This window comes from Phascolarctos cinereus, unplaced genomic scaffold, assembly GCF_003287225.1.
Source record: "Phascolarctos cinereus isolate Bilbo 61053 unplaced genomic scaffold, phaCin_HiC Scaffold_3;HRSCAF=262, whole genome shotgun sequence".
Lineage (NCBI taxonomy): Eukaryota > Metazoa > Chordata > Mammalia > Diprotodontia > Phascolarctidae > Phascolarctos > Phascolarctos cinereus.
Genome location: NW_027555736.1, coordinates 133,856,893 through 133,884,706, shown reverse-complemented (window position 1 = coordinate 133,884,706; position 27,814 = coordinate 133,856,893). Strand labels below are relative to the sequence as shown.

At 35.0% G+C, this 27,814-nt stretch overlaps 1 protein-coding gene across 6 annotated transcripts in view; it reads left to right on the top strand.

Annotated features, from left to right (window-relative positions):
- The window catches only part of LINS1 (lines homolog 1), a 29,333-nt gene extending 3,084 nt beyond the window's left edge, over positions 1–26,249 (top strand). Inside the window, exons 2-9 of one of the 6 annotated variants that reach the window (XM_020963809.2) lie at positions 6,115–6,186; positions 12,630–12,849; positions 18,451–18,941; positions 19,032–19,121; positions 20,828–20,969; positions 21,892–22,491; positions 23,898–24,069; positions 25,352–26,249. In XM_020963809.2, the coding sequence (XP_020819468.1) occupies positions 18,546–18,941; positions 19,032–19,121; positions 20,828–20,969; positions 21,892–22,491; positions 23,898–24,069; positions 25,352–26,222 (2,271 nt within the window). In that variant the 5' untranslated portion in view covers positions 6,115–6,186; positions 12,630–12,849; positions 18,451–18,545 and the 3' untranslated portion in view covers positions 26,223–26,249. Of the gene's footprint in view, positions 1–6,040; positions 6,187–12,629; positions 12,850–18,450; positions 18,942–19,031; positions 19,122–20,827; positions 20,970–21,891; positions 22,492–23,897; positions 24,070–25,351 lie in introns of all 6 variants that reach the window. The other 5 variants (XM_020963783.2, XM_078151170.1, XM_020963772.2 and 2 more) reach the window with 5 other exon arrangements.
- Positions 26,250–27,814: the final 1,565 nt, after the last annotated feature.

Here is a 27,814-nt window from a genome sequence, read left to right as displayed (position 1 = left end):
GGAGCCCCAGGCGGATAAGCACCCTGCAGCATTTGTCTGAAAGGAGCTGAAGACAGCAACCTAAAGTCTTCATAAAGCCCCAGCCTTGCTGATTCCAGTCTAGCACTGGGTAAGCTGTCAGAACACCAGGAAGAGATCTTGAAGCCCAGGTGGTGGAGCGGACAAGCACCAACACTTGGACCTCTGGGTGCCTTGGTGAGGGCGGGGGAAACGGTGGAGGCCGGTTCAGAAAACCACCAGGTGCCTCGGCACTCTACCACAAAGGAACCTCCCAGTGCATCAGCAGAAACAAGGGAGGCAGCATTACAAGGGGCCCCAGGCAGATAAACACCCTGCAGCACCCATCTAAAAGGAGCTAAAGAAAGCTAAAGGAAAGGAAAAGCAGGCAACCTAAGAATTGCCTGAAAGTTCCAGCCTTAATGATTCCAGCCCAAAATGAGGTAAGCTGCCAGAGCCTACAACCTCCAATTGCCAACATAAGAGGCCCCAGCATACAAAGCCAGTGACCAAGACCTAGGCTCCCAACACTAGAAGCTTGGGTCAGTGCCCTCTGTCCCCCAGCAGGAGAGCTCAATCTCTTTAAAGGCCAGGGAATAAAGAAACACCATAGATTCATATTATGAGAAGAGTAAAGATCAAGACAGAAATTCTGAAGAGGGCAACATTGTCAACAAACCCACATCTGCAACAACAAAAGGGAATATGAACTGGTCTGAAGCCCAAAAAGCCTTCTTAGAAGAGCTCAAGAAGGATTTTAATAGTCAAATGAGAGAGGTAGAAGAGTCCTTCAAAAATACAATTGGCCAATTGGAAAAAAAATACACTGAAGAAAACAAGTCCCTAAAAAACACAATTGGCCAATTGAAGAAGGAAGTACAAAAACTAACAAAGAAAACAATCTAAAAACTAGAATTGGAAAGAAAAAAAATTAAAAACTAGAATTAGACAAATGGAAACTAATGTCTCTATGAGATAGCAAGAATCAGTCAAACAGAAACAAAAAAATGAAAAAATAGATGAAAATGTAAAATACCTCATCAGTAAAACAACCGACCTGGAAAACTGATTCAGGAGAGACAATTTAAAAATTATTGGACTACCTGAAAATCATGATGAAAAAAAGAGCCTGGACAGTATCTTTCAGGAAATCATAAAGGAAAACTGCCCTGAAGTCCTAGAACCAGAAGGAAAATAACCATAGAAAGAATCCACGATCACCACCTGAAAGAGATCCCAAATTGACAACGCCAAGGAATATAATAGCAAAATTCCAAAATTACCAGATGAAAGAGAAGGTGCTGCAAGCAGCCAGAAAGAAACAATTTAAATATCATGGAACCACAGTCAGGATTACACAGGACCTTGCAGCTTCTACATTAAAAGACCAGGGCATGGAACATGATATTTTGTAAGGCAAAGGAGCTTGGAATGCAGCCAAGGATCAACTACCCAGCAAAAATGAGCATCATTTTTCAAGGGAGGAGATGGATATTCAACGAAATAGGGACTTCCAAACTTTCCTGATAAAAAGACCAGAGCTCAACAAAAAATTTGATCTTCAAGTACAGGACTCAAGAAGGACATAAAAAGGTAAATGGGACAGAAAGATACAATATGTTGTTAATAAGGGGGGGCTGTTTAAACCCCTACAAGGGAATATGACACTTGCAACTCTTGAGAACTGTATTGTTATTACACCATGTTAAAGGAGTATACATAAAGAGGGTGGATATTAGTTGACTTTGATGTAATGATAAAAAAAATCTAATCAAGTGGGTTAAATGGATCCAAATAAGTGGATCAATCTGATCTTAGAAAATGTACTGAGAAAGGAGGAGGCAGACAAGGGTAAATTACATTACAGGAAAAGACAAAAATCCTATTACAGCAGAGGGAAAGAAGGGGGGGGAGCATTGTTTGAACCTTACTCTCATCAGATTTGGCTCAAGAAGGGCATAACATAATCAGTATAGAAATCTAACTTGCCCTATAGGCAGTAGGAGGGAAAAGGGGAAAGAAAAGGGGGGGGAGAAGGGAGGGAAGAAGCAGTAAGAGTAAAGGGAAGAAAAGGGAAAGGGATATAAAAGGGAGGAGGGACTGAAGGAGGCGTGGTCAAAAGCAAAACACTAGTGAAGGGGAAAGGAAAAAGGAGAAAGAAAAGTACAAATAGGGGGAAAAGGATGGAGAAAAAGACACAGATAGTAATCATAACTGTGAATGTGAATGGGATGAACTCTCCCATAAAAAGGAAACAGATTGCAGAATGGATTAAAAACCATAATCCTACAATATGTTGTTTACAGGAAACACATTTGAAAAAGAGTGACACATACAGGGTAAAGGTAAAAGGCTGGAGCAGAATATATTATGCTTCAGCTGAAGTAAAAAAAGCAGGGGTAGCAATCCTGATCTCAGAGCAAAAGCAAAAAATCTAATCAAAAGAGATAAGGAAGGAAACTACATCCTGCTAAAAGGCACCATAGACAATGAAGTAATATCATTACTAAACATATATGCACCAAATGGTATAGCATCCAAATTCTTAGAGAAGTTCAGGGAGTTACAGGAAGAAATAGACAGCAAAACTATACTAGTGGGGACCTGAACCTCCCCTCTCTGCACTAGATAAATCTAACCACAAAATAAACAAGAAAGAAGTTAAGGAGGTGAATAGAACATTAGAAAAGTTAGGTATGATAGACCTCTGGAGAAAACTGAATGGGGATAGAAAGGAATATACTTTTTTCTCAGCAGTACATGGCACATACACAAAAATTGACCATGTACTAGGGCATAAAAACCTCACAATCCAATGCAGAAAGGCAGAAATATTAAATGCATCCTTTTCAGATCATGATGCAATAAAAATTATATGTAATAAAGGGCCATGGAAAGATAGACTAAAAAATAATTGGAAACTAAATAATCTAATCCTAAAAAATGATTGGGTCAAACAACAAATCATAGAAACAATCAATAATTTCATTCAAGAGAATGACAATAATGAGACAACATACCAAAACTTATGGGATGCAGTGAAAGCAGTTCTTAGGGGAAGTTTTATATCTCTAAATGCTTACATAAATAAAATAGAAAAAGAGGAGATTAATGAATTGGGCATACAACTAAAAAAACTAGAAAAAAAACAACTTAAAAATCCTCAACTAAACACTAAATTAGAAATATTGAAAACCAAAGAAAAATTAATAAAATTGAAATTAAGAAAACTATTGAACTAATAAATAAAACTAAGAGCTGGTTTTATGAAAAAACCAATGAAATAGATAAACCTTTGGTTAATTAATTTAAAAAAAGAAGAAAACCTAATTACTAGTATCAGGAATGAAAAGGGTGAAGCTACCACCAAGGAAGAGAAAATTAAAACAATAATTAGGAATTATTTTGCCCAACTATATGCCAACAAATTTCACAATCTTAGTGAAATGGATACATATTTACAAAAATATAAATTGCCCAGATTAACCAAAGAGGAAGTAAAATACTTAAAATAACCCCATCTCAGAAAAAGAAATTGAAGGCATTAGAATAGGCAAAGAAGAAACAAAGCTATCACTCTTTTAAGATGACGTGATGATATGCTTAGAGAATCCTAGAGAATCAAGTCAAAAACTCCTTGAAATAATAAACAACTTTAGCAAAGTTGCAGGCTATAAAATAAACCCACATAAATCATCAGCATTTCTATATATTACCAACAAAGCCCAACAGCAAGAAATAGAGAAATTCCATTTAAACTTACTGTAGACATTATAAAATATTTAGGAGTTTACCTCCCGAAACAAACCCAGAAACTCTGAACACAATTACAAAACACTTTTTACACAAATAAAATCAGATCTAAATAATTGGAAAATGCTTATGGGTAGGCCGAGCTAATATAATGAAAATGACAATCCTACCTAAGCTAATTTACTTATTCAGTGCCATACCAATCAAACTACCAAAAAATTATTTTATAGAGTTAGAAAAAATAATAAGATTCATTTGGAAAAACAAAAGGTCCAGAGTATCAAAGGAACTAATGAAAAGAAATGCAGGGGAAGGTGGCCTAGCAATTCCAGATCTTAAATTGTATTATAAAGCAGCAATCATCAAAACTACTTGGTACTGGCTAAGAAATAGGGAGTGGATCAGTGGAATAGGTTAAATATGTAAGACACAGTAGTCAATGACTATAGTAATCCATTATTTGATAAACCCAAAGACCCCAGCTTCTGGGATAAGAACCTACTCTTTGAAAAAAACTGCTGGGAAAACTGGAAAAGAGTATGGCAGAAACTAGGCATAGACCCAAATCTTACACCATATACCAAAATAAAGTCAAAATGGGTTCATGACTTAGATATAAAGGCTGATACTATAAGTAAACTGGGAGAACAAGGAATAGTTTACCTATCAGATCTGTGGAGAACAGAAGAATTCATGACCAAACAGGAGATAGAGAACATGATGAAAAGCAAAATGGATAATTTTGATTACATTAAATTGAAAAGTTTTTGCACAAACAAAGCCAATGCAACTAAGATTAGAAGGAAGATAGAAAATTGGGAAAGAATTTTTACAACCAGTCTCTGATAAAGGCCTCATATCTAAAATATATAGAGAATTAAGACAAATTTATAAGAATAGAAGCCATTCCCCAATTGATAAATGGGGTCAAAGGATATGAACAGACATTTCTCAGATGAAAAAATTAAAGCCTTTTATAGTCATATGAAAAAATGCTCTAAATCGTTATTGATTAGAGAAATGCAAATCAAAACAACTCTGAGGTACCACATCAGACCTATCAGATTGGCCAACATGACAAAACAGGAAAATGATAAATGTTGGAGAAGATGTGGGAAAATTGGAACACTAATACATTGTTGGTGGAGTTGTGAAATGATGCAACTATTTTGGAGAACAATTTGGAACTATGCCCAAAGGGCTACAAAAATGTGCATACCCTTCGATCCATCAATAGCACTTCTAGGGCTATATCCCAAGGAGCTCAAACAAATGGGAAAAGGACCCACATGTACAAAAATATTCATAGCAGCTCTTTTTGTGATGGCAAAGAATTGGAAATTGAGAGGATGCCCATCAATTGGGGAATGGCTGAGCATTCATGTGAATATAATGGAATACTATCGTGCTTTAAGAAATGATGAACAGGCTGACTTCAGAAAAACCTGGAAAGACTTATATGGTCTGATGCTGAGTGAAGTGAGCAGAACCAAGAGGACTTTGTACCCAATAACAGCCACGTTATGTGATGACTAATATTGTTAAAACGAAGCTTTCTCAGCATTACAAGAATCTAAGACATCTCCAGAGGCCTCGTGATGGAAAATGCTGTCCACATCCAAAGAAAGAACTATGGAAGTTGAATCTCTGTCACTTATTTTTACCTTCTGTTGAGTTTTGTTTCATCTTTCTGATGGTTCCTCCTATTGGTTTTAATTTTTACTTACAACTTCACTGATGTGAAAATATGTTTAATAGGAATGTAAATGTAAAACCTATATCAGATTGTGTGCCATCTTGGGAGGGTGGGGGGGAGGAAGGGAGAGAAAAATTTTCAACTGAAAAGAATATTGAAGTGATTGTTGATAAATCAAAGTAAATTAGTAAAATTAAAAAAAAAAAAGTCATGTGCAAAGAAGCGTCTGGAGAACCTTCCTACTGTGTTGTTGTTCAGTCATTTGAGTTGTGTCGACTCTTCATGACTTCATTTGGGGTTTTCCTGGCAAAGATACTGGAGTGTTTTGCCATTTTTTTCTCCAGCTCATCTTACAGATGAGGAACTGAAGCAAACAGGATTAAGTGACTTGACCAAGGTCGCAGCTAATAAATATCTGAGGCTGGATTTGAACATGTGTATGTGTGTGCTTATAATTTTTGTTTCCCTTTATACCTAGCCTTTAATATATATAAAGTCTGTTGAATTAATAAATTTGTAGAGCTTATACTTTTCAGTGGCTCAGTTTCTCAACATCCTCAGTAATTTTTTATATTTTACTATTAATTTCCACAGGCAGAGTATTTCAAAATTAATAATTCCATTTTAGGAAACTACATTGATAGTAAAACTGATTGTTTTACTACTAGAATGGAGCACGTGAGAGATGATCTTCTACAAACCATTTATGTCACAGATGAGATTACTGTGACCCAGAAAAGGTAAGTGATTTGCCCAAGATCGCTGAGCTAGTTGTTGGTACCCAGTTTTTCTGATTCTGTCTAGTGCCTTACTACAGCATACTGCTTCTCCTGCTCATTACATTGAAGTTAAAATGGTCTTCAAAACAATCAGAATGTGATCTTTAACATAACCACAGACCATACTATTGGTCCCAGAATTAGAATTTAAACGTACAGGTCATCAAAACTTAATTTTCTTTATTGTTTAACATGCCTGCCAGGTGGTGCAGTGGGGCAGCTAGGTGTCATAGCAGATAGAATTCTGGGCCTGGAGTCAGGAAGACTCATCCAAATTCAGCCTCAGACACTTACCAACTGTGTGATCCTGTGCAAATCACTTAACACTGTTTGCCTCAGTTTCTCATCTGTAAAATGAGCTGGAGAAAGAAATGGCAAACCACTCTGGTATGTGCCAAGAAAACCCCAAATTGAGTCACAAAGAGTTGGACACAACTACTGCTGCTGCTATTAGTCCTTCGTTCTACAAGAGGACCATGACATCAGAGACGTGATGTCATGACACGCAAATGCATTGGATTTAAGTGAGAGAGAGCTGTGAAAAGTCACCAGCCTCACTTTCTCCTCCAGAGCCATGTGGGTCCAGTGGCCAGACATGGATCAGGATGACTGGAGATGGCCCAGGATGCATTTGGCCTTTTCAAGCTAAGGCCTTTAGCAGGTCTCCGTTTGGCTGAGGCTGCTGCCATTCAGTCAGTGATTAAGGTTTTAAAGAAATGAGGCAAAAATGGCCTCTTAAAAAAAAAAAAGTAGATCTGGGAGGGGAGGACCCTCAGGGTTTCTGGCCAAAAGAGATAATTGTTATTCGAATTCATTCTGAGCAACTGTGACCAAGTAGGGCTTGGTCTGGGACCAGAGTCATTTGGGGTTAAGGCTGGACAGAACTGAAACCATTCATTCTAAATTTGATAATAACTTCTCCCTACTATGGATTTTTTATTGTTGTTATTATTTTTATGTGAGGCAACTAGGGCTGAGTGACTTGCCCAGAGTCACACAAGCTATGTGTCTGAGGCCATATCTGAACTCAGGTCCCCTTGACTTCAGTCAGGCCTGGTGCTCTATCCTCTGCACCACCTAGCTGCCCCTACTTTGGATTTTTTAAAGAAACATTTCTGCAGAATGATTTTTAACCAATGATGATTTGTTTTTAACATATGTTTTATTTCCCATTCATTTTAGACAAATATAAAATTTGAATGGAAGCAATAATTGAACATGTTCACAAAGTAATTAGGAATAAATTTTATGAGACCTTAGATCATAAAGTTGTGCCTCAAATTTGAGTTTAGTTCTTGAATGAAAAAAAAGACTTTATAGCCTAAGATGAGATAATTTAGCTTTGTTATTAATATATGCTAACAATGAATAAACACAGTCTGAAACAGAAGACTGCAGAGTAGGCTGTCAAATTCTTATTTTTCTAAATCATCTCATTTCATCAGGAATGCCAAGGTCTGATGAATGCATGAAATCCATGTTTTTAGTTAGCTGAGGTAGAGTTATGTAATGACCACTTTACATTGTCCCAGATTATTTACTGCATATTTTATTGTTGTTCATTCATTCAGTTGTGTCTCACACTTTTGAACCTGTATGGGGTTTTCTTAGCAAAGACACCAGAGCGGTTCGCCATTTCCTTCTCTAGTGAATTAGCCAAATTGAAATTAAGTGATTTGCCCTGCGTCATATAGCTAGTGAGTATCTGAGGCTAGATTTGAACTCAGATCTTTCTGACTGCAGGCCCAGCACTCTATCCGTTCAGCCATCTAGCTGTCTTCATTACATTGTCTCAGTTTATTTACTGTGTATACATGTCCATTTTAAATAATATGTACTCTACAATTTTTTTTTCTGCTTCAGTTTCTGTTATATTGGGGGGGTACTTTAGAGTGATTAGCAAGTCTTCTGTTTAATATTTGGTTGCCGCATAACTAGAAGTTGACATTTTTAATTCAGGAGACTTTTTCTTACAGTGATCAATACAATTTTGCCTTTAAGAAATCATTTAGCAAAATGTAATTTAACCAGTGTCCAACATTAGACTTTAGAACAATTTTTAGTAGAAATCTAAATAAAATTTCTGAAAATGTGAACATTTAAATTTTGTCTGTATTATGTCATTACATGCAGAGGTAGGTAATTTCTAGCTTATAGTGACATTTAAGTAGCTACTGATTCTCTAGGAACAAAATCGTTTCATACTTTTTTAAAAATGAGAAAAACTTTATGAATCATATGAAACAGCCACATAAATTTAGAACTGTACTGGGGGGAAATACCTCTCTGCACAGGTTCTCTTTGCCTGCAACCACGGAGTAGAGGTTAAATCTAAGACATTTTTCTTCTGTACCCAACATCTTATGCTTTTTACCTTCCATGTTGACAAATTCCTCATCTTCGTGCTTATCTTGGGCACATCTTGCCTTCTTGTTTATATTACTTCATCAAACCTGTGAAGCCAGATGTTTTTTAAACCTAAAAGAAATCCACTGGCACATAAATGCATGTACAGCAAAACAAATTTCCACTTAACCCATGTCTGAAAATTTATATCTTTTTTCTGCATTTTAAGTTCCATCATGTCTCTGTCAGGAGGTGAGTGGGGTGTTTCATCTTTCATTGTTTTGGACCTATGGTTTATCATTGCATTGATAGAGTTCTAAAATTTTTTGAAGTTTTTTTTTTATCTACAATAGTATGAATCGTTTTCCTTGTTCTGTACACTTTGTTCTATGTTATTTAACAAAAGTCTTCCTAGTTCCATCTGAAATTGTGCATTTCATTTCTTATGGCATGATAATGCCCCATTACATTTATGTACCACAATTTGTTTATCCGTTCTCCGATAGCAGGATAGTCCCTTAGTTTCCAGTTTTGGGCTATCTTGAAGAAAGTTACTATAATATATTTAGATTAGTTACCTTTCCTCTTTCTTTGATTTCTGTGGGGGTGTAGGCCTAGAAATCATTTAGCTAAGTCAAAGGGTATGAACAATTTGGTAACTTCATGGGCCTCGTTCCAAAATAGCTAGACTAATTCACAGATTGACCACCAGTGCACTAATTGTACCTATTTTTCCATAGCCCATCCATTTTTTTTTTCGTCTTTGCCAGTTTAATTGATAGAAGGTAGAACTTCAAAGTTGCTTTAATATGCATTTCTCTAATTATTAGAGATTAATAGCATTTTTCATATGATTATGGGTAACTTGGGTTTTTTCCTTTAAAAATTTTGTGTTTGTATCCTTTTGACATTTATGTATTGGAAATGGCTCTTAGACTTATAAATTTGAAGTTGTATTGGTTCCAGTTTTTTATATTCAGTTGAGCATTTACACTTTATTTTTTGTGATCATTTCACACAGAAGCAACTAAGTGGTTGCATTTTAAAGCTTCTGGTTGTGAAATAAAAGCTTGTTTCTGCACCTTGAAGGAATTTCAGACTTCTGAAGCCAGATTCTGAGATTAGGCTTCCAAATCCCCCATGTATACTGGTATAATCTACTTGAAGGTACCTCTCAATTAATCCTTTTCAGATTACTTGAGGTTCTAGAGGCGAGCTGAGAAAATTCATTGTATGTCAGTATAATAGAAAGGAGCTCTCTGGTCTTGAAATCCTCAGTTTGAATTCCATCACTGGAACTTGCTAGATATGTGACCCTGGGCAGGTCACTTCAGTTTCTTCATTTGTAAGTAGTCCTGACAGCCTTATGTAAATTTTAGTGGTTATCTTTCAGGTATTCCTTCTTCTCTCTCCTCCCTCAGGTCACTAGGGATGCTTAGGTGAAGTTGCTTAAAGCTTAACCCAGGGACCTTCTGGCAGTAGAGGAACATGGTCCTAGGAATGGAAGATTTGTAAGGATGATCAGATTCTGGAGCTACAGATATCATAATAGGTGCTGCTGTATTTAGGGAGGGCATTACTTTGGTGAGGTCACCAGAAATATAGACTTTCTAGGAGGGGGCATTCAGTGAATATCTTGAACCAGATACTGAAAGAAGTAGGTGAGAATTCCATGAGGGTATAGCCTGGGGGTACACTATTGTGTCTTCATTATTGTCTAGGTTGATTTGGAACTGGCTGAATGATTGCAGTCTTTCAGTAAAGTATCATAAGGCCTTATCCTGTTTAACTTTTTTGTCATTTACTTAAATGAAGACATAGATGATGTGCTTAATTTGTGAAGCTAAGAGGGGATAACTAACATGTGGATGATGGAATTGGGATCCCAATCTCAAAAGGATAGTGAGGGGTTGATTCTTAAGAGGATCAAATTTAATACTTTTTATATATGTCTACATATATATATATATATATGTATGTATATGAAGAAGAGCTATCCATATGAAGGTGAACTACCTCTCAAAATCTTTACAAAATGCAGAGTCTTTTGGCAGCAGGTGAATAATTTCTAAACTTCCTTACTCCTTTTCCTTTCCTGAGAATTGAAGGATCCTTCTACCTTACCTATCCTAATTTTAATGTAACCTCCGCCTAAATCTCTCATCCTTCCCCAAGATTTACAAACATTTTTTCAGCATATTATATTTTATTTTATTCACTGTTAAAGGATTTAAAAAATTTTGTCTTGAAATGCAAATTTGTGTCTTATGTATCATTTGTCTTATGTATCATTTCTACCTCTGCTTATGACATTTTTTGATTAAAAAAATCATTAGAATACAACTTGTTCATTAATAGAGGCATTACTTTATATAGGAACATCTACTGAAAGGGAACATGGAGACCATCTAGTCTAACCCCTTCATTTTACAGATGAGGAAACTGAGACCCAGAGAGTTTAAGGACTTGCCCAATCACATAGGTGGTATGTAACAGAGGCAAAATTTATATCCATGTTCTCTGACTTGAGGTCTCGTAGTCTACATTTCCCTACGATTATCAGATTTTATTTTTCCTAATTGGCATCAGTAATGTTTTTATTTCTGAAACTATCAGTAAACCAAAAAATTATTAGGCTTTTCAGAAGGGAATCTGCTCTTTTGTTTGCCTGAATATAAGACATAGATTACTTGCAGCCCATCCTTTGATACTTTTGGAATTGCAGTGATGTGACAATGTTGTCTTCCCAGTGAACAAATTGTACTTTTAAGAGATCTGGCCTTACTCAGATATCTTTTCTGTTTTATCTTTATTTTTTTCTGAGGAAAACATATTTTTATGCCTATTGAAAATTACCATTCTGATTCACTTCAGGTTTAGAAATTTTGTTAAATAATAAAATTTTAATTAGCTTAAATTTTTATTGAAATGCAGACACAAAATAACATGGTGTTCTAGATCAGTGGACTGGTCTATATAGTTGAAGGTATCCCACTTATGAATAATACTTAAGTTCTTGGCCACATGCATACATTTAAAAATCACTGATTTTTTTTGCATTTTGTAAAGATCTTGTGAGGTAGGTAATCTTCATATGGATAGCTCTTCCTTATAAATTGAAATTTCTGAAACAGATGTCTCTTAAAACAATTAGAATAAAGCTTCAATTGATTGACTTAAAGAATCTTGGGGCTAACGGACTATAGTCATTGTCCCATCCAGCTCTTTCATTTTATAGGTAAAGAAATCAGTGCATAATGAAGGGAAGTGATTTGCTCTAGGTTCCGTATCTGACAGGGAGTTAGTGACAACAAGGACAGTAACATTGAAGATCTGTAGTCTTTCTGCCACACTGACAAGGCACTGTGTTAAATGGGTAGATTCGAGAGACATGTATTTCATTTTTGGCCCTTCTGCTTAAAAGCTGTATGACTGGAGACAAGTCTCTTATCTTTTCTGAACTTCAGTTTTCTCTTCTGTAAAACAGAGACAATCATATGGGGAACCTGGTTTGACCCTCTGATTATTCATGTCTAGCAAGGATGAAATAGTATAATATATATCCACATAGAAAAAAAAAAGTAGATAAACCATACCTCTTGTGTAGACTTGATGCAATTAAATAGACAAACTAAAGAACTTGTAAATTAGCATGTGTGTTTTGGACAACCCCTTTACATGGACAGTGAACTGGTCCCAGATTTGAACAGGATTAGGTGAGTAGATTATATTGCCTTTAGGAAATTGTAAAATTCTTGTAATAATCCCAGACTGCTCTTTGATACAAAGGCCCATCATTTTAATGCCAATATTCAGTTGGTGATATGTGGCTACAAGTCATACCACACTAGTTTTCAAAGAAATGGAGTTGAAAATCACCCAGAGATCAATGGAGAGGTGTGTGGTGAGTTTGAACAGTCTGAAAGATATTTTGAGTAAGGAATTAGTCAAAAGAAACGATATAAAGAAAGGTATAGGAATTTTTCATGGGAAGAAAAATGGGCTGCTCATGTGGTAAGAAGGATGGTAATTAATAAATCTGTGTGCTTTATTGTTAGGTGAATTCAGGAAGGGGCACCAGCACATTGGGAAGACCGCTCTGTGATGAATTTATGGGAGGACTGAACAGTCAGGATGAGCAGGCTTGGATGGATTGTAACTTATGTTATTGGAGAAAATAACTCACATCAGTGTGATCACAGATCTCTTGCAGTACCTAACTCATAGAATTGAGAATCAGATACAAGTACTTTGTAAACTTTAAAATGTTCTAGAAATGTAAGTTATCGTTCAAGATTTTATAGTAAGTGTGCTTTTTAGCATCAGTTATAAATACTATAAGTATACATGTAGATGATAAAGGAAACTAGTTTGAAATTATATTGACCCTGGGTCACTACAAATCTTAGATCTGGAGTAGACTTTAGTTGTCATCCAATCATACTTCCTCTGTGCTCTTCCACTTACTGTCTTGCATCCTTCCCTCTCTCCCTCTATTTAGTTTCCTGACAATCCTGAGGGGTTATCTATAACCTATGCTTGAACACTAAATACTCAGCAAATTAGCTATCCTAACTAGATAATTTTTGATCCTGATTGTCAGTTAGTGTATTTGCTATCTTTAGTTTTTTGTTATCTGCAGATTTGACAAATATGCTTTCAGTGCATCACTGATTAAAATGTTGAATAGGTCAGATCCAAGGATCAGAATAAGAATTAGAATTGTACAAGACAGGCTGCTGCTAAGGGTACAGCAGTACACTTGTACCTCAATATTTGTAGGAGTTAGGGGTATAAGACCCCTGTGAATCTGAAAAACTGTGAATAACTCTAGACCCCACCCCCAAATCTTTATTTTTAGTAATTCTGATCATATTTATTTAACACACAAAACAAGTAAAACAACATACTGCACCCATTTTATACAAGAGAGATTAGTGTCTTGTACACTATGTAGACTCGTCACAGCTGCCAGTATCACTGCAGCAGCTGCTTCACAGATTTCCTTCTAGGAGAAGCACAAGATGCAACAAGACAAAGAGGAAGCATTCCAAAAGAGAATGCTCAGCCCAGGGGTGGGGAACTGGCCTCAAGGCCACCTCAGGGGTAGCCCTTTGACTCAATCCAAACTTCACAAAACAAATCCCTTCAATAAAAGGATTTGTTCTGTAAAACTTGAACTCTGCCAAAAGGCTGCGCAAGGACCTAGAAGGCCACATGTAGCCTCGAAACTGCAGGTTCCCCGCCCCTGGCTTAGCCTTAGTTTAATGCACTGAAACTTTTGACAAAATTTAACTTCATAATAGATTTATGTATGTATATTGATGGTAGTAAATTTAAAAAAATAATATACAGTATGCATTTATCACTTAGATTTTTTTAAGTTTTCTTTACATATGTGCATTGTTTGTGATTTTCTGCAGTACACCACAAATCTCTAAAAATTTTCATTTAATTATTGATGGACAACCCACAAATAACGAAAACTATGTATATCAAGGGATGACTACGTTGAATCTCAGTTGAGAACCGTAGGTTATTTAGTCCAGTTAGCACCTCAGCAGAAATTTCCAGAGATATCTATAATATCCTTGACATCTAGCCTGAAGACTTCTAGTGATGGAGAAGTCTATGGGGGAGGAGAGGGTCATAATGAGAAATCCTTTTAAATATTACATTTTATAAATGCCTGAAAAGGCAGTGTTATATAATGGATACCTTCAAAGTCAGGAAGACACAGGCTCGAGTCTTTCCTCTGACACATACTATGTGTTTGATCATGGGCAAGTCACTTAACCTCTTGGTGCCCCCAAGCAATTTTTAAAGCCTATATAGGTGAGTTGAAACTGCATTAATAAGGAGAAAAATTCCACACAGGGAGTTTTCTACATCAGTGAGATCACAGGTATAGACTTGATGCTTTTTGCCCCAGTGTCTACTTTTTAATGCCAAAAAAATTCTATTTTCTGTAGCATATGTGTATTTTGCATTAAGTAATGGCTTAAGTCCTATTTCAGTAAAGTCTTAAAACTTGTAATAGAAAATAATGCAAAACTCTATTTTCAAAAGCTGAGAGTATACTAATTTTTAAACCCTGCTTAAGGATGGGGTGTTTTGTCCCAGCTCTGCTAAAGACATGCCTTGTGGCATACCATTCATTAGAGATCTTTTAGCCAGAAATGAATCAAAATTTTTAGGTGTGGCTGTACAGCCACTTATGAACCCATTTAACTGTATTATAATTAATGAGCCATATTTCTTTTGTCCATAAAGAAATCATGAGAGTCTATCAGATGTCTTGCAGAAGTTGTTATGCTATGTTCATCCTCAACTCCTCACCATCCCTCATCCAGTCAGTTGCCAAGTCTTGTTTCAAACTCTATGACATCTAGTTCTCCTCAAAACCACCACCTTACTTTAGGATCTCATTACTTCTTAGTTTTGTAATGGCCTCATCATTGGTCTCTCTCTCTCTCTCTTTCTTTCTCTCTGTCATATGTCAATCCCCACTCCAGTCTATCCTCCACACTGCCACCAGAATGATTTTCCTTGAGTACAGACCTGTGTTGCTCCCCTGTGCAATAAGCTCCAGTGGCTCCCTAAAGCCCTTCGCAACCTGATTCCAACCTATCCTTCCTGCTTCATACATTACTCTCTCTCCTGTATTTTTCAGACCAGCCTAACTGGCTTTCTCTCTGTTACTGACACCATATTATACTTATTTCCATCTTTATGTCCTTGTACTGTGCTGTACTTATGCCTGGAATGCATTCTGTGCCTACCTCCATCTCATGGAGAATAATGCTAAAGTAAATCTGGAAAGGAAGGTGGGAGCCAGATTATAGAGAATTTTGCTTAAATTATAAGGCCAAGTAGTTTGTCTTTTGTTGTGCATCCCTCCTTTTAAGGGGCTACCAAAGGGTTTTTATAGCAAGGGTGTGAGTGACATTGTCAGCCCTCTGCCTTAGAAAGATTATTTTTGCACCTGTGTACAGGGTGGGTTGGAGAAGCCAGGGATAACAATTTGAAGGCTGTTAGAATAGTTGAAATGAGAGATGATGAAGACCTGAAACCTGAGTTAGGGGTGAGGGAAATAGAGAAAAAGGAGCACATATAAGAGATGTTGTAAAAGTAGAATCACTCAGGACTTGGATGGAGAGTCAGTTGAATGGTTACGTGGAGATGGGAGTGAGGGAGGGGAAAGAGTGTAAAGTGACTCTACAGGTGAGAACTTGCATGACTAGGAAATAATTTAGAAGCCCTTTTGGAACTGTAGGATATATTTTATCTAGGTCACAAATTTGAAATTAATTTAAAATGGTTAGGTGTTTCCTTATATTTTTCTTTTAGGCTTTAGTTAATGCTGTTTGCCTTATCCTTTTTAAAGTAAAGTTTCTCCTTGATGGAAAAATTAAAAGTAAGTAGGGGTAGAGTATTCCAATTCATCTCTTAACATGCCATTTTCCCTAAGCAAGTCCCAGATTTGAAATGTCTGGGTTCAGAAGAGCCTGAGTCGCATTACCTGCTCTCTTACTATCTGTTTGACTTAAACAAGTTATTTAACTTATTTGGATCTTAGTTTCCCCATCTGTAAAATGAGGGTTTGGACTAAATGAAATCAAAGGACCTTTCCAGCTCTAAATCTTACCCTATTCTACACATACCTTTAAGAAAGAATTGGTTTTTGTCTTTAGTTTTTTTTTTTTGCAAGCCCATTCTAAGCATTAACATCATGAGTTCCTTATAGATTTATGTCATATTTTTGTAATCAATCTTAGTATTTTTGCATTTTGTTCATGGTCTTTTGAAAGAGGATTTTAAACTTTATGAAAACTGATTTTTTTTCTTTTTAAAAATGGATTGTGTATTTCTAGAAGATGTTAATTAAAGATTCTGAATACTCCTTCCCCTTGACTTTTCACCATTCCCTGGGTTCTTTTCTCAAAACATACCTTTTGTCTCCTTTGCTGTCTTTTCTTGAATAGGTAAAATAGGTTTTTTGTCCATTCCCTCTCTCTCTCTCTCTCTCTCTCTCTCTCTCTCTCTCTCTCTCTCTCTCTCTCTTTCTCTTTCTCTTTCTCTTTTTTTGTTGCACCATCAGCAATTCCATTTGTTCCTGGTACTTTAACTGTCACCTGTATGCACATAATTCCCAGATTTTCATCTCTATACCTGATTTATTTTTCTAAGTCCAAATGTTTACCTAGAAGATCCCTTTCTTCACAGTCTACAGACTGAAAACCAAATTCTTCCTTCCTACTTTACTGTTCCTATCAATGGGACTACCATTCATCAGGCTTCTATGTTCAAACCTTGCTGTTATCTTTGACCCTTCCCTCCTTTCTTTCACATCCAATTTGTTATCAACATTTAGTAAGCACCTACTATAGTAAAAGCATTGTTTCATGTCCTATAGAGACAACTTTGGTAGTATCTCATTCACCCCTTCTAATCCCATAGCCACCACTTTGCTCAAGGACCTTATTCCTCCCTACTGGGACTGTAGCCTCCAACTTTGCCTACTATAAAATATCTTTTATTGGATTACTTCTTTGCTTAAAATCAGTCTTTTCTGCCTGGCATTGAAGTTCTCCACAACCTGACCACCTCTCTATTTTTCTGACCTTATCTTGTGCTACTGAGGCAGCTCGGGGATGCAGTGGATAGAGTACTGGATCTGGAGTCAGAATGCCCTGAGTTCAAATTTGACCTTAGCTACTTACTAGCTGTGTGACCCTGGGCAAGTCACTTTAACCTGTTTGCCTCAATTTCTTTTTTGTAAATTGGAGACAGCTACCTCCCAGGGTAGTTATGAGGCTCAAATTAGGTAATTCTGAAAGTTCTTAGCACAGTACCTGGTACATAGTAGACACTGTATATATGCTAACCCCTTCCCTACTTTCCTCCACATACTCTATCTGCAGCTGAACATACCCTGTACCTTTTTTCCTGTTGTGCCTTGTGCTGAGAACTACTTTCTACCTTTCATACTTGCCTGGTCTGTGTATCCTTTCAAGCAGTGGAGTTAAATTTGAGTAGAAATGAGAGCCACTAATCCATGCATGAGATCCCTATGAACCACATATTACCTTAATTTTAAAATGTAATATTATCTACATTTTAATATGGCTTTATTTTGTTAAATATTTCCCAGTTACATTTTAATTTGATTCATGCAGTAGGTGGGAGTGTGGCAGGCTGCGTATCTGAAACATTTACATGCACCTCCTTTTAAAGCCAACTGAAATGCTACATCAAAATTTAAAAGAAAAAACAATCACAGCTTGAAAGTTGTAAGGTACCAACTATAACTCGTACTGTAATTTACCTGACAAATAGTTACCTAGCATTTTGAAGATGTCCAATGAAGGGAACGTACCAAATGTTCATAATGCATTGTTTCCTTGACCTTTACTAGGCGGAAGTGACCTTTGTCCACTTGGACATCATGTGGCATTTGACTTGGACCTTGCTTATGCATTTAGATGATTTGTTTTGCCTGTGTGTCATCTCCTTATTAGATTGTGAATTACTTTAGTATGAGAATTGTTTTTTAGCGAAACCCTTTCTTTCTTCTGGTGCCTAAAAGAGTGTAATGCATGTAGTAGACAATCAGTATTTACCAAATCAAATCGACTTTATTTCAACCATAATTTTCACTTAAAGATATTAATTATAGTTGATTATAAATGAATGATTCTACTCAAAAAGCCATTAAAAAATGCCAGGGTCTGCGTTTTGTGCCATGTTGCATTAAAAGTTTTTTTTTAATTGCCTATCATTAGTTTTAAAAGTAAATTAAGTGATTGAATAGAAAGAGTTTAATTGGTAGTATTAGAAATGAAGTTTTTAATGCTGTTGTATTTGTTTCTATTTTAGGTATATTTGAAGGAATATTCTGCTTGTGTTTAGGTTGGAGATACTACAATTATTCAAGAAAATTGAGATTGAACAAATAACATTTTGGGAAAAAAATGGAAGCTTCCTATCAAGTTTTAGACCAGTTATATAAGAAGATGCTTCTTGGAGCTCCACTTGAAAGTGACAGCCAAGAATATGCATTTTATCTCAATCTACCTTTTTCAGCCCAAGATTTATCCACATCAAATTTCCTGAAATGGCCATGTGTTCATCATGGTAATCAAGCCACTTCTGTCAACATGGATGGCATTTCTACTCCTTCTACATCAATAAATTTGAAAATGAATTTTCAAGTTAGTAATCCCAGAGATATAATGCTACTTCAATTAACAGTCATCAAGATGATGATAACCAAAATATTATCTAAAAAATTGGAATTCAGTATACAAGAGAAATATTGTGATATAATTGAAATTCTTTTAAAGCCATATGAACTGGAATCTAAATTAGTAAGTTTTTTTGAAATTTAAAAATATTATTGTCAAGGTTTAGCATTTAAAACTCAGATTTTAAAAATATGGATATTTGCTTTTATGCAGATCAGCACGTTCCACAGTTCTGATAAGTTGTTGTCACATATGGCTGCAAAGTGTCTTGCCTCACTATTGTATTTACAACTAAGAGAAAAGGTGAGTATAGAAAATTGTTACCAAATGATGTATTTCTTTTATAAATAAACTTTCTTAAAAATCACTCAAGTTATTATTTTGAGATTTCTTTCTTTTTCATTTAAAACAGGGCTTCTAAAACTTTTTCCCCTTACAATCCATTTAGTGTTTCTTAAACTGTGGGTTGCAGCTGATAAAATTTTATTCTCTGATTAGTGCTGTATTGTGCTAAGTAACATTCTAAAAATGTAAATGTTAGAGTAAAGAATTCGAATCCAAAAACTCAAATAGGTCATTATCATAAAGTCTAGTGTCAGTATATAAGTTAGTATAAATTTTTAAGAATAGCCTTTAACATAATCCCCCTGCCGTATCTATCTCTATACATATATACACATTTATACTATACACAAACAAGTTCAGCTTCATTTCCTCTTTTATATTTTAACTTCTACTTCACAAATAAACAAATAGCAATTAATATCACTTACTGGCTTGAATAATATTAGAATATGTAATTTCACACAACCTATTCAGCTTCCTTTTTTCATAGAATTCTAAAATTATGAGCAGGAATATCATTTGGTATAAATATCTTGTAGGCAAATTTTGATTATGTAAAAGTAACAAGTTTTTTCCCCCACAAATAAAACCAATGCAGCTAAAATTAGAATGATAAATGATAAGTAGGAGGGGAAATCTTTGAAGGAGAAATTAAAGAGGAAATGTTTAACGAGGAAAAAAAATCTTTGCCCCAGACTTCTCTGATAAGGGTAAAATTTCCCAGATATATGAGACTGATTCAAATTTAAAAGAGTAAAAGTCATTCTCCAACTGATAAATAGTCAAATTATATGAATTGGCAAATCTATGGAAGAAATAAAATCTATCATTAGCCATATAAAAAAATGCTAATAATTAGAAAAATTCAAATTAGAACAACTTTGGAGTTTTACATTGCTTTCATCCCATTGACAGAGATGATAAGGAAAATGACAAATGAAGGGACTAGTAAAACAGACAAATTAGTACTCTGTTGGTGAAGCAGTAAATTGATTTAGCCATTCTTAAAAGTATTTTGGGACTGTTGTCAAAAAGTCAATACACTTGTGTACTGTTTGACCTGTTTATACCACTACTGGGCCTATATCCCAGAGGGATCAAAGAAAAAGAAAAGGGATCTTCGTGTAAAAAAATTTTCATCATAGCTATTTGTGGTGGCAAAGAACAGGAAACCAAGGGGATGCCTATCAAATGGAGAAGTGGTTGTGAACAAATTTTAGTATGTTAATGTAATAGAATAATACTGTGCTGTAAAAAAGTATGAAAGGATGGTTTCAAAGAAACCTAGGAAGAGTTGTTTGAACTGATGTAAGCAGAACTAGGAGAACAATTTATACAATAACGTTGACATTTTAAAGACAATACAGTGGCTTAGCACGATTCCCAAGGTCCCACGATAATATATTTTATTATAAAGTGTGCTACCTACCTCCTGACAGAGAGGTGAAGTATTCAATTTAGAGTGAGACATTTTTTGTCACGGCCAATGAGAAGATTTGTTTTCCCTGACTACATTTTAAAACATTATTTTCTAATGGCAAGGGCAGGAGGGAGAGAAACTAAATTTTTGTTGACAAAAGAATATTTAATTTTTAAATGTTTATATAGAATTAATTGATTTGTGGTAGAATTTAAAACATACCTTATTCTTTTTTTTCTTATAGGCTGTAGTAAATAAAACATGGACAGCTTTTTGTTTAAAAACTCTTTCTGACTACCCTGAAAGTAATACAGTCTCATATTGTCTCTGGATTCTTACAGCTGTAATAAAAGAAATATTGAAGACTACATGTTTACAGAAAGCAGGTGCCAATTCTTTCAACATAATTAAGTATCATTACCACTGGAAGAAGTTCATGCTTATATTATAGAATGAGTTCTATTTCATAACTGCCCATCTGTCTCTGAAGTAAGACAGGCCTTCCTCACAATACTTTTGAAAGTCCTAGAGTAATATGCTAACTTTTAAAATAAGTTTGTATTTTTGAAGTAGAAATTGAAGCTTTTGATTATTATGTAACCCTGTGACCTTTAGATTATATATTATGAATTTAGAGCTAGAAAAGACTGTCTAATCCAGTTGCCTCATTCTATTATTATAGAATGGAAATTGAGGCCCAGAGAGGATAAATAACTTGTCCAGGTCTCACAGGTAATAACTGTCAGAGGCAGGATTTGAATCTTAAAATCTAAGTCCCCAGACAACCAGGCCAGTGTTTTTTCTGCTTCGCCACATAGTCTTGCAAGTTCAAGTTTTCCCCTTCCCTCCTTTTGCAAGTTCTAACCTTAAGAGTACTTTATACTTCCATTTTTATCTTATTCTGGTTTATATTCTATTTTTCTATTAAGTGGCTTTCCACATAAGACTTTAAGGTCCTCATGGAGGCATTTAGATTAAATAGATGCTTAGAAATTGTTGGTTATTTTGTTTTTCTTATGATGTTGGCTGTGACAAATATAAAATCAGTCTTAAAATTTTGTTTAAAAATGTTAATATGGGGCCAGCTAAGTGGCAGAATGGATGGAGTACCACCTCTGGAGTCCCGAGGACCTGAGTTCAAATCTGGCCTCAGACACTTGACACTTAACTAGCTGTGTGACCCTGGGCAAGTCACTTAACCTCATTGCCTAGCCCCCCAAAAAATGTTAATATGTATGTTTAATTGTGCTTTAATCACTTACATAGTCATCTATGTCCCATTTACAATTACTTTTTTTATTGTTTCAGAAATATTGAAGCAGTTTTTGACATCTTTTGATTTTCTTTTTGAAGTCTTTTACTGTTCAGTTTTTTCTCAGCATTTTGAAAACTACGAAGATACGTCATTAAATCCTAAAATTACGAATTTCTTGATTTGTTTTCTGGAGTTGCTTGAAATTCTTATGGCCTCCAGAATTCACTTGAAGTTATATCTCACTTGCCAGAGGATTTTTTATTTGAAAATATTTTGTGCTTTGGATATTATTACCTGGCCTATTCACTCTTTAGTCAAAAAGAAGTTCATCATCCTTATTAAAAGATGCCTACTACATAAAGTGGGTGAGGATGTCCTAAATACTTCACTTCCCACTTTAACTGAACAAGATCCTTATTTAGATATGGACATGTTAGCTTTAGGTAATGCTTTTTTGCAAGCTGTGAATTTGGGATGGTTGAAGCAGTTATCTATTAGTGCAAAACCAAGCCACTTTGGAGGCAATGAAGTTCAACCTGGAAATAAAAGTGGTGTTGTCCCTGATCTCATTATCATCAGAGCATCAAGTCTGGTTTTACTGAAATCCTTAGAAATCAAGGTGCATAATTGTATGTCAGCAAATGAAGTAAAAGGTAATTTGCCAATTTGTCCCCCACCCTCCAAGAAGAGTGATACATGATCTTATCAGCTATTTTCAAAGTTTAAAGCTTTAATAAAATTTTCCAATTTGAACCAATGAGATTTCCCCCAAACTTATGTAAATGATTTAAGTTTTTATAATTTTCCATGCATAAATTAATGCATTTATATGTAAATAAATTTGTGTAATTGGTTATTTTCATTTAATTCTAAATGAGCATATTCTGCAGCTACCGTTTTATGGACTAAATTGATTTTAGAGAAAATAATTATTATTTTTAAGAATATAGTAAGTATCTGGTTATCTGTGAACAAAATGACCAACAAAATTAATTAGTTGTCACACAAGCATTGAATTTTTATGATAACCCTGTATAAAAGAATGATACATGCCAACGTAATGTGTTAATACATAAAAATTAGAAATGGACCTGACGAGTGACATATTTTCTAAAACAATGGCTACATGAAATCTTCAGTTATTCAGGATCTCTTGGGGAATTACTATATTTGTTGCATATAGAGAATTTTTGGTTGAATTGACTAGTTAGAAAGTTAATTTATGAATTTATTATGTTGCATTTTGATAACCTATCAAATGAAGACCCTTTAAATTCTGACATTTCAGGTTAGGTGTGAAAGATTCCTTGGTTTTACTTCCGAGAAACCACAGGATATGCCTTACCTGAGGAGAATATTCGATGGTAGAGTTTCACACCAGGATGTCGTTTACAACAAATTAAAAGCCTTACAAGTTTATCCGTGATGTTTCTACTCTTTCATTCTAGAAATTCTATTTCATATGCAGTTATAAGTTAGAACACTAGGTGGCATATGCTATGTAATTTTAGTGTAATTGAAGTTTAAAAAAAATCCCCAAGGTGTAATGTTTTAAGTTTTAGTGATATTTTATTAGCACTTTTGGTGGTATACTTATTTTTAAAAAGTTTTTAAAAAGGTACTTGTTTTTCTATATAATAACGCTTCACCTATTTATATCATACCTTTAATTGGTCAGTAGTAATCATTTTTGAATTTATATAATTCATATTTCCACTATAGAACTTGTTATAATTATCTTTTATACATATTCTACTCATCAATTTAAATTTAACAAAAACTTACTTGAGAAAAATTATCCTTGTCCATAGTTTCCTAAAGTAAACTATTGATTTATAAAAAGTATCTTTGTGAGTTAAGTGTTTAAGTGAATAACTTTATTTTGCATTGGCCATTTAAAACTTAGTTTTGCCTTCTTGAGATACCATGAGAAAATGTTTTTTAGTATTTCTTTTATTATTGACAACATTGTGTTTTTGTAAGAATTTTGTATTAAGAAATAGAAAACTTCAGTATTGATTGTATTTTAATGATTTTATTTGGGGATTTTTTTTAAAAGCTGAATTACAGAAGTTCATGTCCGAGTTATTGACCTTCTTAAAACAGCACCTTCACTCCTCCCTGAAATTGCATCATCACTGTGAATGGCTCTCTAAAATCTTCATAGAACAAGACGATGACATGTTGGAAGCTGCAAAAGCATCATTAAGCATTTATCTAAAGCTTACTAGGTTGGTATAGTCTTTATTAGTTAACCCAATAAAAATATTTAAAAATAATTATTGTACTAGTAAATCCCAGGAAAATGAGAATACTTTAATAGTTGCTTTTAAAAGTATTTATTGCTTTTTTTTAAAAACTGGAACAAACTCTAAAACTGTGGTTTCCCATTAAGTGTTTATTCCTACTTTCTGATGGGGTCCAATTTTATACACACAAATTAGCAGGATGAATTTCAGTCCTCACAATGAAAACTTGTCTAACTGAGGCAGCTTTATAAGTGGCACAGCAAAAGGAATACTGAACTAGGGATCGAGACCCAGATTCTAGTCCAGGTTCTTCTACTAAGTAACTATGTTACCTAAGTCATATAATTTATCTTCTCTGGGCTTTAATATTTCATTTGTAGAGTGGAGAAATTGCATTAATGCTGTCGAGGATTTCTTCTAGTTCTAAAATTCTATAATTTTTTCATTAGTAAGATATACTACTTGCTTTAAAAATGATCTTCATCTTTATATTTGTCGATGTAAGTATATACTTGCATGTAATCAAACTGTCTCTTTTGAATTTTATTTTTATTTTCTTTTGCAAATGATTTTGAGATGATATCTTCATAAAGTCAGTATCTATAATTAATTATGGTGACCTTTTACACTGGTTCTGCTTCTGCTTTGTTTGAAACCTTTTACACTGGTCTTGCTTCTGCTTTGTTTGAAACCAAAAAGTATTTTCTTTAATTCCACTTCTTTTCTTGGCTAGTGAGAAAGATTACTTATTAATGATCTTAAGTGAAGTTTTTTGCTGCCAGTACTTACTTGTATTATGACATTGCTGGCAGCATCGGTTATGAGACTGAATGTTTATTAGGGCCAAATTTTCAAAGGATTTTAATCAAGAACATAAATTTCTCTGCGATTTGAGTTAGGCTTAAAAAAGGTCAAATGCAAATTCAGCTTGAAAACATATTCAACTTTTAGAACTTATCTTAGTTATATTAAAATTAGTTTCTTATTTCCTCACAATGAAGGGGATATTTCTAAATTGGATTTGATTTTGCATAAATTTGAATTTTTTCATATGAAATGACTGCTCTGTGAACTTTAGATGTTCATTTTGTCATGGTCACACTGAATGTATTAAGTATCTTGCTTTTTTCACTCTAGTTGTCGTTTTGGATCAGATTATTAAGTATATTGGAAAAGGATGGTTTTTTGAAGTCTGTTTGCTTTGAAAATAATTGGTAGTTGAGCTGATATTTAATCTGGATTGTATAACTACATTTATTTACAGAGCATGGAATGAAGCTGCTAAGGGCATGACCCAAGAAAAAGAAACTTGGGACCATCAGACACATGAAAATGGCTTTAATCCTCACTGTATTTTCTTATTTCTCTTAAAAAATATTGGGTTTGATGCAACAGTTCTACTTGACTTTTTAATTTCATCAGAAACTTGCTTTCTTGAATACTTTGTTAGGTATTTAAAACTGCTGCAAGGAGAGAGAAACAATTTTTCAAATGTTTGTGAGTTATTCGATACAGCAGAATTAAGAGATGAGGTGTATGCTTCTAGTATTGTCACTTCACTTGTTGAAGAAAGAAGCAGCAACCAAGCTACTCACCAGCCTCTGTTCTGTGGTACGAATTATTATGCTCTTTTACCCTTGGCTTCTGACACTACTACTTCTGGAACAAATATGGAACGGAAAGACAACCAGACTGTGAAATCAAAGCAACCCAGTGTCCTGATAGGCGTTGATGATACATCTTCATCGGGAGCCTCTCAGAGCCTAGTCGATTATGACGGCTCAGAAGATTCTGAAGAGGAGTCAGTGGAGGAATGTTTATCAAACATCAAACAGACTCCTTTAAACCATCAGGTCATTACAAAGATAAGGGGAACGGTCAGTGCGACTGGAGGAAAGAGCCAGAAGTACCTGGCGTCTGCTGCCAGGCTTCTAGACCCGAAAGAGTTTTCTGCTTTGTCATCTTTTGGTTGTGTAGGAGCCTCCCAAACGGTACTATCTTGTAAAGCATTGAAGTGCTTGAAAGATCTAGAAAAGGCAATTTCCCGTTTGCACAGGAGACATCTTTTTCCGTATAATCCTTCAGCATTATTGAAATTGTTAAAACACATTGATGCAACAAATAGGAATAAATGAAAATTGGCTGTTTTTTTACCCTTGAAATCTAGCTTTTTTGACTCTTTTTGGTGTCACCACTCCACTGCTCAGACTGAATCTCAGCATTATTATTTCAGTTGCTTTTACTAACACCATGGACTCTGTCATCTTGTAGTCCTGTTGTTCACCTCCTGCTTTAGGGGCTGAGCATTGCTGGAGAAAGTTACAAAATAGTATTGATTTTTTGCAAAACATATTAATGCTATGTAATCTCAGATCCTCAGTTTGGCTTTAAAATCATTCATCTTTAATGGGCTTACTATTGCTTTCCTTGCAGAATTTGTTATAGACTCATTCCGCTTTCATCAGTCCCCCTTTTACTCACTGCAGATGACTTTGTTTTTTACTTCAGTTTGACAACAGAGGCCATTTTATGGGAGTGTTCCCAACTTCCATCCTTCCTGACTCAAAAGTTTTTTGTCTTTTCCTCTCCTTTTCAAAAGAAGAAATAAAGCTAGCTGGCCCATGGTATCCTTTATCTTATTCTTTCTCTCCTTTTCCTGGTGTTTGCTTCATTGTTGTATTTTCTTTCTCATTTTTAACCTTTATATTAAACCTTTAACAACTCACCATACCTTGAACTAGAAGATCTGGCATGTACTAATAAATCTTCTAACTCATAACTGTACTCTTGGTGTCTTTTGCCTTCTAAAATATCCTGTACATTGTTGCTGATTAGTTTTCTTTGAAGCAAGCTCAGATAATATTGTATACCATCTACACCTACACAAAGAAATCTTTGCTTTTGTACTACTTACTGAATCAAGTACTGATTCCTTGGCGTCACATTCCAGTGCTACATAATTTGATTCTGTCCTGTCTGCTCTTGTCTCCTACTATTCCCCATCATACACCCTGGGACCAGAAGTGACTCCTTTCCATTCCCCTAAATACTAGATCCTTCTTTGCCTTTTTGCCTTTACTTATAGCACCTCTTTTTTGCTCTTTCCCTACAGCTTTGCTAGCCTAATTCATACCCATCATTTAGGACCAAGCTCAAATGCCATTTCCATGAAGTATTCCTTTAGCTCTCCAAGTTTGAAATAATTTTCCTCTAAAGTGCTTCTTATTAAACTTTCATATGTGTTATATAAAAGCTGTACAGCAAAACATAAACTTCTTGATCAGTCCCCATTTCATTTTTCCTTTATATACTCCAGTGCCTAGCACAGTGGCTTGTATACATTGGCATTTAATAATTGTGTGTTGAATTCAATTTAGTTGTTTACATCTCCCCTGTTAAAATGTAAGTTCTATTAAGACAGGGACCTTGTCCTCTATAGGATCTAGCACTGTGCCCTGTGTGTGTGTGTGTGTGTGTGTATGTGTATGTATAAATATATATATATATTATATATATATTCAACGTATTCAAATCAATTAATTTGTAAGAAATCAGATGGAATTTTATTTTCAAGAGATTTTAATCTTATTAGAGGATTAATTTTTTTAAGATGTAATAATAATTAAAAAAACCCAACCATAACTGCATAGCTCAAATCAGAACTTTATTTCTTACTGGAGCCAACATAACTAACAAACAGCCTGATAACTACAATAGGGCTTATAAT